The sequence below is a fragment of the Rhincodon typus genome, chromosome 7, assembly GCF_021869965.1.
Source record: "Rhincodon typus isolate 14 chromosome 7, sRhiTyp1.1, whole genome shotgun sequence".
Taxonomy (NCBI): Eukaryota; Metazoa; Chordata; class Chondrichthyes; order Orectolobiformes; family Rhincodontidae; genus Rhincodon; species Rhincodon typus.
This window is the reverse complement of record NC_063338.1, coordinates 53,913,246-53,933,502: the sequence shown is the minus strand read 5'-3', so window position 1 is coordinate 53,933,502 and position 20,257 is coordinate 53,913,246. Positions and strand designations below refer to the sequence as shown.

At 39.4% G+C, this 20,257-nt stretch overlaps 1 protein-coding gene across 1 annotated transcript in view; it reads right to left on the bottom strand.

The window, feature by feature from the left end:
• Nucleotides 1-18,910, bottom strand: part of LOC109913378 (protein TANC1) — a 150,709-nt gene extending 131,799 nt beyond the window's left edge. The window contains exons 1-4 of the mRNA XM_048599215.1: nucleotides 18,799-18,910; nucleotides 12,873-12,947; nucleotides 10,652-10,837; nucleotides 3,470-3,586 (exon numbers count right to left, since the gene is read on the bottom strand). Of these exons, the coding sequence (XP_048455172.1) occupies nucleotides 3,470-3,586; nucleotides 10,652-10,837; nucleotides 12,873-12,947; nucleotides 18,799-18,910 (490 nt within the window). The remainder of the gene's footprint in view (nucleotides 1-3,469; nucleotides 3,587-10,651; nucleotides 10,838-12,872; nucleotides 12,948-18,798) is intronic.
• Between the last annotated feature and the right edge of the window lie 1,347 nt (nucleotides 18,911-20,257).

The window sequence follows — 20,257 nt, the reverse complement described above, 5'->3', positions numbered from 1 at the left end:
AGAAAGAGATTTTCAGCAAGGGAATCAAGTGCTTAAGGATAAGAAAGTGGAGTTGAAGATTATCAAATTTTTATTTATTTTTTGAGAGATGTGAGTGTCACTGTCCAACCAGCATTTCTTGCCCATCCCTAGTTCCCTTTCAGAAGATGGCCATGAGCTACCTTCTTGAACCGCTGCAGTTTACCTTCCACTGGTTTACCTATTATGCTATTAGGGACAGAATTTCAGAATTTTGACCCAGCAACAGTGAAGAAACGGCAATATATTTCCAAGTCAGGATGGTGAGTGGCTTGCAGGAGAACTTGAAGGCAGTGGTCTCATATCTGCTGCCCTTGTCCTTCTAGGTGGAAGTGGTCATGGGTTTCAAAAGAGCTGTCCGAGGATCTTTGGTGAATTTCTGCAATGTATCCTGTAGATAGCAGACACTGCTACTACTGAGCATCAGTGGTGGAGGGAATGGATGCTTGTGGATGGAATGCCAATCAGGCAGGATACTTTGTCCTGGATAGTGTCAAGCTTGAGTGTTGTTGGAGCTGCACTCATTCAGGCAAATGGGTAGTATTCCATTACATGCCTGATTTATGCCTTGTAGATAGTAGACAGGCTTTAGGGAATCAGAAGCAAGTTACTCACCGTAGTATTCCTAGTCTCTGGCCTGCTTTTGTAGCCAGTGTTTACGTGGGGAATACAGTTGAGTTTCTTGTCAATGATAACCCCCAGGATGTTGATAGTGAGGGATTCAGTGATGGTAACATCATTAAATGTCAAGGGGCGTTAGTTTGATTCTGGCATGTGTGTGGCAGGAAAGTTACTTGTCACTTGTCAGCCCAAGCCTGGATATTGCCCACATCTTGTTGCATTTGAACATGGACTGCTTCAGTACCTGCGGAGTTGCAAATGGTGCTGAACGTTATGCAATCATCAGGCAACATCCCCACTTCTGACATTATGATGGAGGGAAGGTTATTTGATGCAGCTGAAGAAGCCTGGGCCTGGAGTACCACTCTGAGGAACTCTTGCCGAGATATCCCGTATAGCTAAGATGACTGGCCTCCGACAACCATGACCATCTTTCCATGTGCCAGGTATGACTTCAACTACTAAGAAGCTTTCCCCCAATACCCATTCATTCCAGTTTCGCTAGGGCACTTTATACCACACGTTTGAAAGCGGACTTGATGAAGTTGTTGACTTACTCGCCAAGCTGGCTTGTTTTCGTTTAGACCTTTCGTCACCATGCTAGGTGACATCAGTGAGGCCTCCAATGAAGCGATATTATTCTACTCCGCTTGGAATTTATAAATAAGTATAAATTCCAAGCGGAGTAGAATAATATCGCTTCATTGGAGGCCTCACTGATGTCACCTAGCATGGTGACGAAAGGTCTAAACGAAAACAAGCCAGCTCGGCGAGCAAGTCAACAACTTCACCCTCACCCCGAGCTACAGATCTTTGCCAAAACTTTAAGGGGGCTTAATGTTGAGCGTTGTCACTCTCACCTCACCTCCGGAATTCAGTTCTTTTGCCCATGTTTGAACCAAGGCTGTAATGAGGTCAGGAACAGAGTGGCCCTGGCAAAACCTAAACTGGGTGTCACCAAGCAGGTTATTGCTGAGCAGATGCTGCTTGACAGCAGTGTTGATGACACCTTACATTACCTTACTGATGATCGACAGTAGACTGATGGGGTAGACATAGGCTGGGTTGGATTGGTCCTGCTATTTATGTATATACCTGGGCAATTTTCAACACTGTAGGATAGATGTCTGTGTTGTAATGTACTGGAAGAGCTTGGCTAGATGAACAGCAAGCTCTGGAGCACATGCCTTCACTTCTCTTGCTGGAATGTTGTCAGGGCCCATAGCATGTGCAGTATCCAGTCTCTCCAACTGTTTCTTGATATCAAACAGAGTGAATCGAATTGGCTGAAGACTGGCATCTGTAATGCTGGGGCCCACCAGAGGAGGCTGAGATGGATCATCTAATTGGCACTTCTGGCTAAAGATTGCTGGGAAAGCATCAGCCTTATCTTTTGCACTGATGTTCTGGGTTCTTCCATCATTGAGGATAGGGATATTAATGGAGCCACCTCCTCCAAAACATCGTTCAATTGTCCTCCACCATTCGCAACTAGATGTGGCAGAACCACAGAGGTTAGATCTGATGTGTTGGTAGTGGGATTACTTAACTCTGTCTATCAGTTGCTGATTATGATGGTCAGCATACAAGTAGTCCTGTTTGGTGGCTTTAACAGGTTGACACCTCATCTTCGGGTATGCCTGGTCCTGCTCCAGCATGCTCTCCTGCAATCTCCATCAAACCAAGGTTGATCCTCTGGCTTGATGGTAATCATTAATTGAGGCATATGCCAGGCTGGAGTACAACTGTGCTGTTGTTGATGGCCCACAATACCTCGTGGATGTGTGTCGTGAGTCGCTCAAAGTCTGTCCCATTTAGTACTGGTAATAGTACCACAACACACGATGGAGGATATTCTCAATGTGAAGGCGGGTCACTCTTACCGATACGGTCAGCTGGCAGATTGGAAGGATGAGGTCAAGTATGCTTTTCTCTCTTGTTGGTTCCTTCATCACCATTCTAGCAGCTATGTCTTTTAGGACCTGACTGGCTCAATCAATAGTGCGCTGCTGAACCACTCTTGGTGGTAGACATTGAAATTCCCCACCCTGAGTACATTTGTGCCCTTGTCATCCTCACTGCTTCCTCCAAGCGGTGGTCAACATGGAGGAGTACTGATTCATCTGCCGTGGGAGGACAATACATCGTAATCAACAAGAAGTATCCTTGCCCATGTTTAACCTAAAGCCACAAGACTTCATGAGGTCCAGTGTCAATGTTGAGGACTCCCAGGGCAACTCCTTCTTGACTGTATACCACTGTGCTGCCATGTCTGCTGGGTGTGTCCTGCTGGTGGGACAAAGCATATCCACGGATGGTAATGGTGGTGTCTGGGACATTGTCTGTAAAATCAATGCCATGATCTAACTGAATGGCAGAGTGGTCTCAATGGACTGAATGGCCTACTTCTGCTCCTATATCTTATGGTCTTATTTGGCCAATCAGGCCTGCTCCACTAGTCAACAAGATCATGGCTGACCTGGTTGTGTGTCAAATTACACACTGTCGTCTACTCACGATATCCCTTGATTCTCCTGCCCAACAAGAATCTAGCCACCTTGGTCTTAAAAGTATTCAATAGCTCTGCCTCTGCCACCTTCACGACAAAGTGTTCAGAAGTCATCAAGTACATTCCAGAGCATCTGATGATTTTATATAAGTTTTGTGGGAGCATTGTTTTGTCAAATCATACAGAACGGGAACAGAATTCTAAAGGGCCTTTAACGCACCCACAATTTACTTTTCCACATTAAGTATATTCTAGCTGCAGCACCTTCAGTCTTGTACCTTTTACACAATTAAAAGAAGGAAACAAGATAGGTATACTCACCATTTTGTGCTAACTGGGAAGCATCTGTTTTTTGTGCCAACTTGGCCAAAGCTGAGGTAATTACATCATCTCCTGGAACTTTAGGGCTTTCCACATACTTCAGCTTCCTGATTGGGCCTGCATAAGGGAAAAGAATTCCTTTCCCGTTATCATCTTACAGATTTCTTCCAGACGCAATCATTTTATGAATAAACATGTATTCAGTATTATCAAAGTTTAGTTCAGTTGCTGTCTGCGAAATACAACTAAACGTTAAATAATTCCAGTGGGAACACTCCAGCCAAACAAAATTCAGAGCCTTTGAGCATTGTCTTGTACAGAACATGCGTGCACGCGAGGGGGTGAGCGCGAGCGCGAGGGAGGGCACGAGAGCGCGCGCACGAGAGAGAGAGCACGCAAGACAGAGAGAGCACGAGAGCGCGAGCAAGAGAGAGACAGAACGAGCGCGAGCGAGAAAAAAAGAAAAAGAGAGACTACATTCTTATGAATTTCCCCCAACTGTAAGCACTTTTTCCTTCCCAGGAGAAAGTTTTCTGTGGGCTTTTTAAGAGTTTCCTTTCAGCACCAGTACCCGGTCTGTGGTAAAACAGTAACTAACTATCCAAACCTTGTTAGGCAAACTGCAGTCTTGTTGCTTTTTCCACGAGTTTGTCTAGCAAAAAGTCACAAATCCACTTTCTCTCTCTCTCTCTCTCTCTAATCAGCTTTGATTTACCAAAGGTCAACAATGATTGAAGCACAGCTCAATTCCACTTTTGACCTTCAAGTTCCAAAAGATGACCTGGTAAACTCTGATTCTCTGGCTACATTCAGAACTTCCATTTTTCCAGCTTTCATTCAAACAAAAAAGGTGTTTAACAATTGTAAACCACATTAAAAGTACTATCGAACAAACACTATTTTTTTGTCAGCAACATATATTTTAAACAACAGAATAGAAAGTTTTCCTTTTACTTTAAACAGAACCAAAAAAAAAAATCTATTTCATGGGCATACTTTACATAATTAGATATTTGATATTCCTGGGCCCAGTCCAAGGTGATTCTTAGCTCCCGAGGGCTAGCTTCTATTCCTTTGTTTTCCAGGCCTAATAGCTTTTAAATCGATAAGTATCTTTCATGATGAGGCTATTTCCTGGTGATTCTCCACAAAGCACAACTTAGGCAACTCTTCTGGGCACATTTCAAATCCTTGTAAGTCTGGTCTTTTCAATCCTAGAGTGAGCTCCCACCACATTCCTGCATAGTGAACCATTAAGATTTTTGGTCTCTTATTGCTTCTTGTCTCAAGGATCACAGCTACATGCCCTTGTCTCAGACTTTTCAGGGATCTCTTAGAAACCTATCCCTGCAGCAATGTGAATGACATCAGCCTTGTATCCAAGACATGCTGATTAGATACCCTTGGTACACAACTCTCTTGGATCTTATAAGTAAATGAACAAGTTTGAAGCAAACTGTTTGCAATCTTGTATTCTCAACACCATCCTAGAACTTTAAAAAAAGTCAGTCTAACAACCAAAACATATGCAATTGATGCTATTGTTTCCACTTGTGAACGCATTTTATGGTGGAAGATACTTTTAACATCCCATCAATACTAAAGAATAGAGTGGATGAATGAAGTCCATCACCATCACAAGAATTGTAGTATTATACAGTCTACTGGAGCTAAAGGCAGGTATATTCATTGGCCCTGATGGCTTGTATCCTAGGACCTTAAAAGAAGCAGCTACAGAGATAGTGGATCCAATGGTTGTAATTTTCCAAAAATTCTTGGACTCTGGAAAAGTACAGGAGGATTGGAAAACTGCCAATGTAACACCCTTATTCAAAAAGGGTGGGAGGCACAAACTGAGTGCGACATTACTATGGCTTTAAGAGGTGCATTTTATCCTGGTATTTTTTTTTGAGAGAAGTTTTAAGGTACAGGATGACCTGTCTATTTGGATCCAATCAAGTGAACAGCTTCTGAGGCCAATTGGAACAATTGAAGCTGCCTGAATGGGTCAGGTCAAGCTCCCCTAGAGCCAATATCTTTAATTTCACATTTTTTAGTAGTTGCTGCTGCTGGTCATTGAAGCTGGATATGGAAGCTGGTTTTTCTCTTTCTGTTACAGCAAAAAGCTGGAAGTTCTCTTCCTGCTGCTAGAATTGTATTTGACAATCCATTTCACTGACTTTGCCTATGCCAAGAGTGCACTTATGGGATGTTACTATATTGAAACAGTTACTATTAAGTAGTTAAATAATCCAATAATCTGTTAAGTTTTCCAATAGAGTTAACTATTCTTTTTTTTGCTTTTGTTGTATTTTAATTATAATGTATGAATGAAGTGTGTTTTGCTTCAAACCTGGTAGTTTGGCCAAATAGTTTGCATCCAGAACACACCACCTGGCACTTGCCTTTAAAATAAGAAAAAAAAAGTTAGGGTCCAGGCTATCATCTTAATATATTTTGAGGGTTTGGTCAGGTCCATAAGTGAGTAAAGGCTGATTAGCCTAATATCTGTTGTTGGAAAATTTTTGGAATCAATTATTAAAGAAGTAATAACAACACATTTGGAAAATCATAACCTAATCAAGCAGAGTCAACATTGCTTCATGAAAGGGAAATGGTGTCTAAGTTAGAGATTTTTTTTTAAACTAAGTCTCAATCAGAGTGGATTGAGGGGAATGAGTAGGTATGTTGGACGAGGGACTCAGGTGTTCAACAAGGCACCTCACAAGAGACTAAGTCATAAAATAACAGCCCATGGTGATGGAGGTAGTATATTGGCATGGATAGAGAATTCATTCATGGGCAGGAAATAGCGAAGTGGGAATTAAGGATTATTTTTCAGGTTGGCTAGTGGCAATCAGTGGAGTTCCACAGGGATCAGGGCTAGGATTTTAACTGTTTACAGTACATGTCAATGACTTAGAGGACATAAGCAAATGTACTGTAGCCAAATTTGCAATGACAAAAATAGATGGAAAGACAAGTTGCAAGCAGGATATAAACAGTCTACAGACAGGTATTGATCGGTTAAGAAAGCAGGCAGCAAGATGGGAAAATGGAGTATAATGTCAGAATATGTGAGGCTAATTTTCAAAGGGAGAACTAAAAAAAAGTATTATTTAAATATAGAAAAAACTTCAGAAATCTGCAACACAAAGGGACTTGGGGGTACTTGTGCACAAAACAGAAAGCTAACACACAGGTGCACCAAATAATCAGGAAGGCTAACGGAATGTTGGTCCTTATTTCAAGGAGGCTTGAGTATAAGAGTAGGGAAACCTTATTGCAATTGTACAAGGTGTTGGTGAGATCTTGAGTACCGAGTGCAGTTTTGGTCCCCTTATTTAAGGAAATATATCATTTCACTGGGGGCAGTTCAGGGAAGGATGAGGAGAATGTCTTATGAGCAAAGGTTAAGCAGGTTGACAAAAACAAATTGCTGCAGAAATCTAGCAGGTCTGGCAGCATCTGTGGGAAGAAAGCAGAGTTATTGTTTTAAATCTGGTGACTTTTCAACAGAACTGTTTAGTAGTGAGGAAAATGTGAGATTTTTGCCAAAGTCAAAGTGGGGAAAGGGAGAGGTGAGCAGATAGGTGGAGATGGAGCCTAGAGAGCAAGATGATAATGGATAGCAGACCAGGACAGAAATTGTTCCATTGCTCTCGAGGGGAGAGAATTTCAAAATTAATGACCGAGGGAATGAATTTCTCATCTCAGTTTCAGCTATAACATGGAGAAACAGAAGTTGGCCATTCCACCCATTGATATGCTCCACCATTCAATGAGTCATGGTGAAACTGTTAATCTACTTTCCTGCCTTTTCCCCCAATACCCTTTCAATGCCTTACTTAAAACTCTGGTTATCTCAGTTTTGAATACACTGAACAAACTAACCTTCTAACAGCTCTCTGTGGAATTACAGAAGAAATTTTTCATTCTCTGTCTTAAAGGGGCAACTCCTTACTTTGATACTGTATCTTCTAGTGTTAGACTCTCCCACAAGGAGAAACAAACTCTCCACCATTTACCCTGTCAAATTCCCCAACGATCAAATGTTTCAAAAGCTCAGCAGGTCTGGCAGCATCTGTGGAAGAGAAAACAGAGTTAACGTTTCGGGTCCAGTGACCGGGAATGTTGCCTTTTGTATCAAAGGGAATCCAGTACAAAAATAGAGTGGTTACGCTAAAACATTAGAAGGTACAAGTCAGATCACACTTTGTACTGTGAAGAGATTTGGGCATCTTTTCTAAGGAAAGATTTATGAGCTTTTTGGAGACAGTCAGAAACAGTTCACCTCTCCAATGAGTACAAGCCCAATTAACTGAACCAATCCCTGCATACCAGATCTCAACCCGGTGAACTGTTTCTGACTGTCTCCAAAAAGCTCGTAAATCTTTCCTTAGAAAAGATGCCCAAATCTCTTCACAGTACAAAGTGTGATCTGACTTGTACCTTCTAATGTTTTAGCGTAACCACTCTATTTTTGTACTGGATTCCCTTTGATACAAAAGGCAACATTCCCGGTCACTGGACCCGAAACGTTAACTCTGTTTTCTCTTCCACAGATGCTGCCAGACCTGCTGAGCTTTTCCAGCAACTTTGTTTTTATTCATTCAATTATTATTACTTCCGGGTTCTCCATTATTTCCCTGCCTCATTCTGTAAAGAGCATATGTTTGTTTAGGCCTGTCATTTCCATATTACTTGCCAATATGACCTCAGTTGATTTCTCCCTCAACTGTTTCTTGCCATCCTTTGTTGGCTTTTAAAACTTTCACAATCCTGTTTTACATTAATCCTGGCCTCATAGTATGCTTTTTCTTTCAACTTGATGTTATCGTCAACTTTCTTGGTTAACCATGGTCAGTTTATCTCCTTCTCAGAATCCACGGTCTTTACTGGCATGTATCTTTGCTGTACATCAGGAATTATTTTCTTAAACAACTGCTATTGTTCATCAAATGTTCAGCTGTTAAACTTCTTTCTCAGTCAACTCTGCCCTCATTCCTTCACAATTATTTTTAACTTACCTAAAAATTTTCTTATCTCTAATTATCCTCAAACCAATCAAAGGTTGCTCCAGCTACAAACATTTGCTACATACATTCTAGCTGGACCATCAGTGTCCAGCAGTTCCCACTCACTGTGGCAGCAATACATAAATCAGCCTGCTACTGTTTTATTTAATAACCCTACCCTACTCTTTACACATTATTTATTTTTAGACAAGTTAGCTCAGTTGGCTGGATGGCCTGTTTATAATGCAGAGTGATGCCAACAATGTGGGTTTTGAATTCCAGCACCATCTGAGATTACCACGAATGATTCTCAATAGCTCACCTCAACTGAGGTATGGTGACCCTGATGCTGGTTTAACATGAATCATCTTGCTCTAATGAGAGAGCAACCCGACAGTACACTAGGACTGCAGCAGCCTTATACCTAACAAGCTATCTTTAAGAAAAGGAGGAAGACAGACTAGAGACCTAATCATCAAAAGGACCTTACTTTTATTTTAAAGATTAGAAACACTCACCAATCAGCTGCTTTGTTTAGTCAAAAATAACCAAATACATCTTTCTTTTCTCTGCTTCACTTCTGGCTCTCTATAAGTCACATTTAGTTACTGAGCCACACCAAGTTACTGCTTATGGTCAACTGCTTATATTGCAGCACAAAATGTCTGATTCACATAATGAAGATCCAACTTCAGCTGATTCTTAATTAGTCTGCTCTTTCAGTGCAAGTCTTGGGGATAACAACGCCACTGAAGGCTAACTACAGAATTTCAACTGTAGATTTCAGTTTACTGCCAACTCAAACTACAAACTAAGTTAGTTTAGTAGAAATTGAAGATATACATGTTCTTACTACAACCTCTAAGAAAAGCTCTGCTTAAGGCTAGCAACTGCAGGATTTGAACCAGATTTCAATTTAATGCCAACTACTAAGTTCAGTTTGTGTAAGTTAAATATTTAGACTTTCTTAATCAATAAGTGCATACATTCAGTCCATTTGAACGAACTTAATGGTTCTTCTGTGAACTGCCTCCATTGCAGAAACAGAGTGAGTATATCCCTCCTTAAGAAATTAGGCCAAAACTGTACACAATACTCAAGTGCAGGTGCACCAAAACCCTATACAGTTGTAACAAGCCTTCCGTTTTATACTCCATCCCCTTTACAATAAAGGTTGCCAATTCCATTTAATTATTTGGTGTACCTGCTCACTAGCTTTTGCAATCATGTACAAGGATACACAGATTCCTCTGAACCGCAGTATTCTCTAGTCCCTCTTCATTTATATATTTTGCTTCCTACTCAAATGCACAACCCTACATTTGCTCATACTGAACTGTATTTTCCAAATTTTTGCCTGCTCACTTAACCTATCTTTAATTCACAGAATCTGTATTCACATTACAACTTGTTTCCTACCTTTTAATCCCCAGCAAATGTGAGTATGATACACTCTGTCCCTTCTCCCAAGTACGGATCTGTATGACACACTACCAATTAGTTTCCCAACCTGAAAGTGACCTAAATATCCTCATAGCTTCCTGTTGGTCAGCCAACCATCATGCAGTTTGATAGTGACCGACTTGTTATAAATACTTTAAAAGGTAAATAATTATTCCAGACACAACATAAATAGCTATTCATTTTAGCTATTTAATTACAACCTGTAGTACTCATTTAAAGATATTATTTTCACTACAATACTCAGATGAAACTAAAGCATTACAAATTATATTACCCTGCATGAATAGAGATCACAAATTTCTTTTGAGCAGGGCTGCTCTACAACTATCTCTGCATATGTAGAAGCGCTGCTTTTGGAAATTTTCAGAAGTTTTCAAGAAACACCAATGTTCTTGAACATATTGTGCTAGGAGTCTCAAACTAAAGTAGATGTTCATGCTTACTCAAGAACATTTATAAAATACAAGGCAGCATCTAAACCAGCTGAATTTTTTTGAAGAATTAGCGCTGATATACAGATTCAACTGCAAGTGCATAATGCTTGGAGGAAACAGGAGAAAATTGAACAGAACTCAGAAAGTTAACTCCAACATTAAAGAAAATGATCAGGTATAATTGTTAAAGGAAAACATTGAGCTCTAAATTCATTTTCTGTACAGTTATTAAAAAGTAATCGGCTGCTGTTATGTAAAATTTATACCTGGGGACCTTTTGCCTGCCCGTGTATGATTAGTAAGTGACTGGCGTGGCAAAAGTGGTGAGGATGGAAGTGACATGGACACTCCTTTAGACGTGCTCATTTTGCATATCTCCTCTTGAATGGAGAACTGGCCAGAAGCATCATCTGACATTCCAACTTGACCACAATGATCAGTACAAAAGTTTCCTGCTGAAAACAAATAGTATACAATAACTATTTTCTAAGAATCATGGACGATAGAGGTCTGTCAACATAATAGTTATAGGATGACTCAATACCACTATGCCCAAAAATAAACTAGAAATGGTGAAGGAGGATAAAAGGAGGTAGAAAAGAGAGAGAGAAAAAAGGATGACAAAAACTGGAAGGACACATTGCAGAGGAGAGGATAGCATTGGAGGTTAGAGAACAGCAGGAACAACTATTTGTGAGAAAAAGGGATTCCTAATTTTACTCCTCTAACTTTAGTTCTAACTTTACATAATGGGGAGGTAGGAAACAACACTGTGAATAAAGACAAAGAGCTTACAGAAGGATATACGTAGGGCGACAGTGGGCACAACTCTGGCAGATAAAGAATAATGTGGGAAAACGTGAAACTGTTCACTTTAGCAGAAAGAATGAAAACATTATTAGTCAAGTGGAAACGACCGCAGAAATCAGGTGCCCTAGTACACCAATCACAAGTTAACATGCAGTTACAGTAAATAAACTACAGTACAGAAAGGAAATGGGATGCTATCCGCTATTGAATGTAAAAGTAAGGATGTTATCCTGTAGTAATAGGAAATAGATGAGATTACATCTTGAATTGTGTGCGCAGTCTTGGTCACCTTATTTAAAGAAGGATATAAATACTTTGGAGGTGGATCAGAGGTGGTTTACTAGCTTGATACCTAGAGAAATAGCTTGTCTTATGAGGATAGGTTGGGCATGCTGGGTTTCTCTTCATTACAGTTTGAGGTATGAAGGCCGAGTAATGATTTCATTGAAAAATAAGAACCTGAATGCTCTTGAGAAAGCAGATATGGAAAGCAGTTTCCTCTTGTGGGCAAGACTGGAACTAAAGGGCATTGTTTTAAAATTGCCCTTTTTTGAATAGAGTTGAGGAGAACATTTTTCACTCTGACAGTTGTGCTACTTTGAAACTGTTTCAGAATGCAGTATCATTGAATGTTGTTAAGAGAATGGTACATACATTTTTAAAAACCCAAAGAACTATGAATGCTGTAAATCAGAAACCAAAACAGAAATTGCTGGAAAAGCTCAGCAGGTCAGGCAGCATTTGTAGAAAGAAATCAGTGTTAAAGTTTCGGCTTGAAACCTCAACCGTTCTGAAATGCTAGACTGATTTTTGTTAGGCAAGGGAATCAAAGATTATGGTATACTGAAGACTCAGTGAAACTCTCTCCTTATACCCCTATGCCACAATACCTGCTGCATCTTGTCCTGCCTGTAGTACAGGGCAGACAGAGGGATGATGATGCTGTTGTTAGGGACGTAGTCTGTAAAACATGATTCCATGAGTTTTCCTATGCAAGGCAATTGCTTGACTAGTCTGGGAGACAGGTTGGCCAATTTTGGCACGAGCCCCCCAGGGTTTAGTCAGGAGGACGATATTGGATCAAAAGGGTTGTGTTGCCATTGTCGCCAGTTCCACCAGCTTTATGATTTCTAGGAATCCTTGTTTAAAAAAAAACTCAAGTCCACAGTGATCTGAATATGTCCCACCAGTGGGCAGGACCTACTCAAGAATGGTGACGGTAGTGACTGACGCAATTTCTCTAAGATGTAATCCTTTATTATGTGCCAGGCTATTATTTAACTTAGCCATGGAACAGCTCTTCCAATGGTACAGTTTGCTCCCAGGTTTTATTAAACAGAAGTTTGTAAAATCGACAGGATAGAGCTTGTCATTGTCTAAATAACATGCAATAGTTGTAACTGCACAAACACCCAAAAAGTGAGAAGTTGGTCAAAGTTACATTTTAAAAGATTGGAAAGACTGAAAATATGAAGATGAGTAAGCATGCGAAAGATTTATCTTATGATCAATGAGAATAGCAGAATATCCAGCAACAAGTCAAGTTTTGCTAAATTAAGAACCTTACAGGGTAAATTTTACATCCATCTCAAGTTTTCAAACGAAAGAAATATCTGAAACGAAGCTTTATTTTTAAGTTATGATAAGGACTATTTCAGCATGTTTTGGATTATTTACCTTTCTTCTGCCACTGCTGTACACAATCAACTGAGGGGTGTGGTTTCACTTTCTGTTGCTCCATTTTGTACACATCTGCTTAAGAAAATTAAATGGAAAAGAACAAATAAAAAGTGAAGACAATTACTGCATATAATAATACGAATCATGATTCAAATATAAAGAAATTCTTAAGGCTTTCACCACTTTTTGGTTAAAGCCAAATCAATACCACACATCTATCATCTAGTTACAATGCAGAACTGTTGAGAGGTTTTAAAACAAACAGTCTTTGCAACACAACTAAAAGGTTTGGATCAAATAACTTGTCTTGAATATTAAAACGTGCACAAAATCTTTACTAGGATTATCCACTGCTTCACATGATTAAGTCAAAAAACGCAATGTTTTAAAAAGGACAGTACTGTGTCAACAGAAGAGTGATAAAGAACACGATAAAGCTGTAAATAACTCGCCTGCTGCTTTTATGCCATAAACCATTAACACTGATTTGATGCAAGGTATATTTTTTGGGGCTTTTGTCTAATGTTCAATTTCCTACCTCTCACCTTTGTCACCTTCCATTGCCACCAGCAAATTTCATAATAGGACTTTCAGTTAATGCATTATTAGGAACTGGGCTTTAACACAAATTGCTGAAGTACTTGTAGTCATCCCACCATAAAACTTGTAAATTTCTGAAATCAGGCTAAAATAAATGAGAATTAAATGATAGCTTTTTCTCCAATTATTTATAATTTTTCATGCTTTCAAATGCTTGTTTTTGTTTAAAAAGTGTGACCAATATAGTTCTTAAAAAATAACAAAAATTTTAGATTCCAAGCATGATTCCAATACTCCATTACTCAAGATATAAACAGCAAGGTTAAACATGTTAAAAAAGGCAGAGAACAAACCACCCAAGGAGTAGATGACATTCAACTTAACAATGCTGAGAAAGACTTGGGAGAAGATTTAGAGCCACTACCATGACATGAAGGGAAAGAGCATATATTAGAACTGTTACTTCAAGGCGAGGAGGGCATGAAAAAAGGTGAACAGGTCCCAGAATTATGTTAACCACTGTTTCAAATTTAAAATGATTTGGATTAGGAAACTGAAAGCAAAAATGTCAAATTTACTTTTAACACCAAGCTAAGAGCACCATTAAAAATCACAGGAGCAGCTCAAAAAATACAGAAACAGCCGAGTGAAAGGTGCAGGAACAAAAAGAAAAACAGCAGATGAAACCAAAGCTAGCAAAAATAGCAGCACACATACTCCTTGAATGGTGCAGAAATAGCTGAGAATAAAGCTTAGAGGTTTAACAGACTTGACGTGTCCAACAAATGCAGAACAATGATGAATGTCAGCAAAATACTGAACTTCCTAACCAAACAATTCAGAAGTTAAAAGAACTTCTGACCAAACTGTTGTGGTCAGGCCATTTGAGTTTTATATCCAGCAGGACGCACTGAGGACTGTATCTGGTTTCAAATGCCAAAACACACATGAAACACATGTTGAAGGCAGTGCACAGAATATCAAAAGTCTAAATAACAAGAAAATACTGAAAACTATCTTTGCAACCTGGAGACACACGAAAGGTGATTTGAGGATTTTTAAGATGGTTGAAAAAATCTGAAAAGTAAATCCAGATTATTCAGTTTAGAGTGAAAGGAGAGCTGGGATCACAGCTTTAAACAAACAGACAGTACGCTCAATGTTATAGCAACAAAAATCAATAATTGAAACTTGTGTGTCATTCCTTCATAGGACATGAGCATTGCTACAAAGACCCAGTCTTAGTTGCTCAAGATTGGTGATCACCTTCTTTAAACACTGCAGTCCTGGGGTTAGATCAGTCAGGATCGTTGCACCTGGCGCAAACAAACAAAATAAAACGTATCCTCCTTGAAAAGCAAACTTGCATCAGTAGCAGAGAGAAAACACAAGGAGATGAAATCCTGAACCAGAAACTCAATCAAAAACTCAATCGTCTCCAATACTCTGTTCTATTTGTAGCAGGAGCGATTGGCACATCAACCTTAGTAGACATCTATGTACCCAATGAAATAGTTGGGTGGACCATTGTATTGCAATGACAGTAACACAACAGCATGGGTTTAACACCAGCTAAGGTAACCATGAAGGACTCTCCTTTTTATCCTCTTCCCTTCACCTGTGGCATGGTGACCCTCGGGTTAAACCAGCTCACAGCATCTCTCCCTAATGAGAGAACAGCTCTGTGGTCCAGTACGACTACCCACAATCCTAGATTCCCTTACTGATTAAAGACTGGCAATCTTAGCCCACAGCGTAAATAAGTTTACACATTCACTACCTTCCGAGAGAGAAACATTTCTCATCAATATTAAGGGGGTGACCTCTTATTCTGAGGTTATGACTTCAAATTGGAGACTCTCACAAGGGGAAACAATCTCAGCATCTACCCTGTTTCAATAAGGTCACCTCCCATTCTTCTGAGCCTCCAATGAGTACAGAGCCAACCTACTCAACCTCTCCTTATTAGAAAATCTCTGGATACCCAGATTTAACAGAGTGAATCTTTTCTGAACTGCCTTAAATGCCAGTATATCATTCCTTAGGTAAAAGGACCAAAACTATTCATAGTATTCCAAGTGCTTTGTATAGGTTTAGCAAGACCTCCCTACTTTTATAGTCCATTACCTTTGAAATAAAGACCAATATTCCATATGCCTTCCCTATTACCTGCACTTGGATACCAATTTGTAATTTATCTATGAGGACTCCCAAATCCCTCTTTGCAGTCTTGCTCCATTTAAATGATGTTCAGCTTTTCTATTCTTCCTGTCAAAGTCCATAACCTCACATTATATTCTAGTCAGTACGGAAACACAGAACGTATACTTTCCAACATGAAATAAAAATTCCAAGGGGAGGAGTCACAATCCATAGTGAACAATAAAACTTGCTGATACTATCAAATTTGAAGGAGAAAAATGGGTGGCAGCTCAGAAGAGTGGTAAGATTTTTTTTTAAAATAGTGACTGAAAGATGGAAAAATGAAAGTATGAGAAAAAGTTAGCTAAAAATATAAAAACACTAAGAGTTTTTCTAGATATTTTAAAGAAGAGTTAACAGGGCGAGCACTGGTCTTACAAAAAGTGATTTCTCTACCCATAACACAATGTTTGTCTGTCTGCGTTTGTCTATCTGTATCTATGTATAGGGGGAGTTTTGTTGTTGTTTACCTGTAGCTGGAATCTATTTACTTGTAATAATCTTGTCACGTACAGAAACTTGGACATGTATTCTGTCAACTTCAGTCTAAAAAGACAAGTAAATTGTGGAATTTTGTATATTTTGATAAAATCTCTAACTATTGTGACAACTCCAGGAAAGGCAGGACTTGATTTCCAGCGCCTTATTCAATGAGACATGAGACCATCTCCAAAGAGATAATTTCTTATGATGTCCACACTTGAAATCCTCCTTAAACATACTTTTCCAGATTTCTTTTCTTATCTGTTAGCATTCATTTCACTTCCATTCTGACAGGATATTTATTTTGTCTCCTGCATTCCCTATTAGTCGTCTCAGTCATCTTTCTGTTTTTCTCTCTCAATAACCCGTAGTCACCATTGATCAGTCCTGCGTAGCACTTGACTGGCATTGGTGTCTCTCCAAGTGATGCCCAGGATCCTATGTAGGGAATTCTGCTGGAAGATGTCTGATTATGTGACACATTCATGTCTTACTAGCATAGATTACAGGTGGTGCTACAACAGACATGCAGATTTGCAGTTCATGGCCACACTGGTGGTGTTGGATGCCCAAAATGTGCAAAGTTGCTTAAACATCTATGCTGCTTTTGCAATTCCTACAAGGATGCTGATTTTTTATAACACACTCCATGGAGATGTTGCTTCCTAATTCTGTTGCCCAATGGTGATGAGAAGGTCTTGTTTGCCATCCAGTCTTCACTGTAACGATCTTCTCAAATTGGATGTGTAGGTCAACCTTGGCACTGCTATATTCAAAGATATGATCACATCTTTGATTATGTACAATTCTTTGGCCAGCAAGGAGATGTTATCTATGAAATTTCAGTTAGTCAGTTGGTGGTGTTGCAAGGGAAAGCCAAAATCTCTCACCACCATTGCCTCCTGCATGACAAAATTAATAACCTAAAGGAAAGGAATAGGGAACAATACCAAATCTTCCCATACTCATGTGTTGGTGTTGAAGGAGGCTCTGTGCCCATGACGATCTTGACGTAGATGTTGCAGTACAAGGCTTTGAACATACTGATATACTACTCTAGGATGTTGTACTAGCCTTATACTAGACCAGAGTGCAATTCCAATAGATGCTATCAAAAGTCTTCTTGAAATCAATCAAGCTGATAATGAGGTCAGACAACATTGAAGAATGGGGGAAAACTTCAAAAGAGGGATTAAAGGAGTGTGCATAAAGCACTGTTGGGAGAAGAGAAACCAATAAAGAATAAAATATACTGCAGTATGTAACATAATACATTAGATTTGAAATTGATTTTCTACTTGGCAGTGTAATTTAAACAAATAACAGTCCAGCACAGAAACAAGCCTTCGGAGGACCAAGGCTGCACTGACACGCGGTTCCTTTCTATATTAAAATCATTTTGCCTTTACGCTGTCAATATTCCTCTATTCCCTGCCTGTTCATACATCTTTCAAGATGCCTCTTGAAATTTGATATTGTATTCACCTCCAATACCTCCTCTGGCAGCACACTCCAGGTACTTACTGCCTTCTGCATTTAAAAAAACTTGCCCCTCACATCTTCTTTAAACTTTCCCCCATGTACCTTAAACCTATGTCCCCAAATAACTGACAATTCTACCATGGGAAAAAGACTTAAGGCTATCTGTGCCTCGCATAATTTGTAAACTTCTATCAAGAAACTTAAGCAGGAGCTACACTTTAAAACAGTTTCACTTTCTCCCATTTCCAACTCAAACCATTACGTTATAACATGGAGACAAGCAGACAAATCAATCAGCCTCCTTGTCCCTGTATTCACAACACAGTAAAATTAAAATACTCAATAACCCTGAAAATTAACTCCAATGGCACCATCCAGACTCTTTCAATAACCAATACCAGACACTAGTTTTATAGCTGAAATAAAAGATTGAATAATTTGTTAATAATACAGTAGCTTTAGCACAATAAAAGGTACACCACGTTAATCTAAGCAATATGTACAATTTAAATGCAAGCTTCTTTGATTCTAGCTTCCCAGTCGCACAAAGACAGTCCGACACAGTAAAGTGACAAGTCAAAGGGAACCAAAAATAATTGAGATGTAACTAACTGGTCAGTTCACATAAGCCTACCCCATGATCCATAATATCACAGGTGCATGGGATTATATCTTAGCCGGTTTCTGAAGACACCTATGCATGCAGATACTTTCCACTAGGATTGGAGGAATATTCATTTAATTCTTATTACCAAGAATCTATGCATTGAACTTTCAATTAGTTGATAATGTGAGGACAACCAGGGAGTAATCTAACCTCCATTCTGTTGCTTTTGCAGGTACAATGTTTCTGACCTAAACAGAGTTCAAACTCTGGCTTCTACTTGTTAGACTGGGTGTCTCCATATCAAACTCCTGTTACCATTCAAATATCTTCAATCTGCTTAAATATAACGCTTCTCTAGAGTCAAAGTGTCTATATAGCACTCTTTTCAACAATCAACCAGCAATCAGCAATCAGCTCCAGGCCTTGCCTCACAAAATAAACCCAAAAACCATTCTTTGTTTAAGAAAACAAGTTGCTGCTCACAGTTCAAAGTTCACATTCAGCTCTCCGTTCCAACCCATAAATGATAAAAATAAGAAGTGAAAAATCATGAGGGCACCAACAATTAAGAAGTTTGTATTCCCAATTAAAACATTTCTCACTACGTACCAATCTCTTTCTTGCCCCCTCTTCCACCTTCACGACTTTTCTTCAGAACAGCTTTGAACATTGTATAAGTTGTTTTCTGAACTCCCTCATTAGTCTGTAATAAAGGAAACATTACCTGTACATCAAATCACAATTTGCTATTCTAGATGTTGCAGTACCTTCTGCAAACTGTAATATCACCAAATGAAAATTTCATATTTTTACCAACAGTTAATCTATTTAACAAATGTCCATTTAAAGTAACCTTTATTCACAAAGTGATTAAATTGTTTCACCATCATTAAAATCAATTTACAGTACTCTCTACAGTGATGAATTTATGAAACTTGAATTTTAAGTATTTAGCTACAGCTTTAGCAAAAGTTGCAGACATAGCTCAGGTTTCACACTGTAATGTGGAGCCTTTTCACATTGGTGAGAGTAGTGGAACAGCCCAAATATCACAAGTCTGGCCCTGAAATGGCACTTCCTATTTTTATTGCAATGGGAACAGGAAAAGTGCATCTCTTTGACACACACACACTTTACAAATGTAATTAGCCATTTAAGTATATTTTGGAAGTTTGCACCTCAAAGTGTGCAGGTCGGCTTAGTAACAGCGTGTCCGTATTTTGTGGATCCGTTAAATAGCCAGATTAGCACTGGGGTACCTTTAGGGGAGGTAATGAGCCCTTTTGATAGGTCAGGTGAACTTGGAAATGTTAGAAGTCATCACAAACATATAACACGCTCATAAACACAAACTGTCAACTCATTAGACCTGTCAACAGATCGATTAAAAATCGACTGTGAAAAGCACCGATTACACAGTCTGTCCATTTGGTGCATGCTCCATTACCTGGAATGAGTGGATGGCCGAGGAAAGGCTAGTCACACAAGATTCTGACAGGACTTGACTGGGAGGATGTGGAAAGGATGTTTCCTCGTGGGAAAATCTAGAATGAGGAGTCATAGTTCAAAAATAAGGGATCACCCATTCAAGACAGAGATGAGGAAAAAATATTTGAGGGTTGAGGGTCTTTGGAATTCCCTTCCTTAAAAAGCAGTGGATTCAGTAGAGTTAAAATATCTTCGGGCAGAAACAAGGGATAAAAGATTATTGCAGTATGCAGGAATGTAGAGTTGAGGTTAAAATCAAATCAGAGTCATACAGCACAGAAACAGGCCCTTCGATCCAACTAATCCATGCTGAACATAACCCCAAACTAAACTTGTCTCACATGCCTGCTCCTGGCCCATATCCCTCCAAACCTTTCCTATTCGTATATCCATCCAAATGTCCTTTAAATGCTCTAACTGTACCCACATCCACCACTTCAACAGGAAGTTCACTCTACACACAATCTTCTTCAATGGTGGAGCAGGCTCAGAGGGGCAAGTGACCCAAGTGTGTTCTTTGTTTGTGTGGTCATAACTGATTATGGATATTTTACTTTCCATCCCAAAAATGTCAGTCACT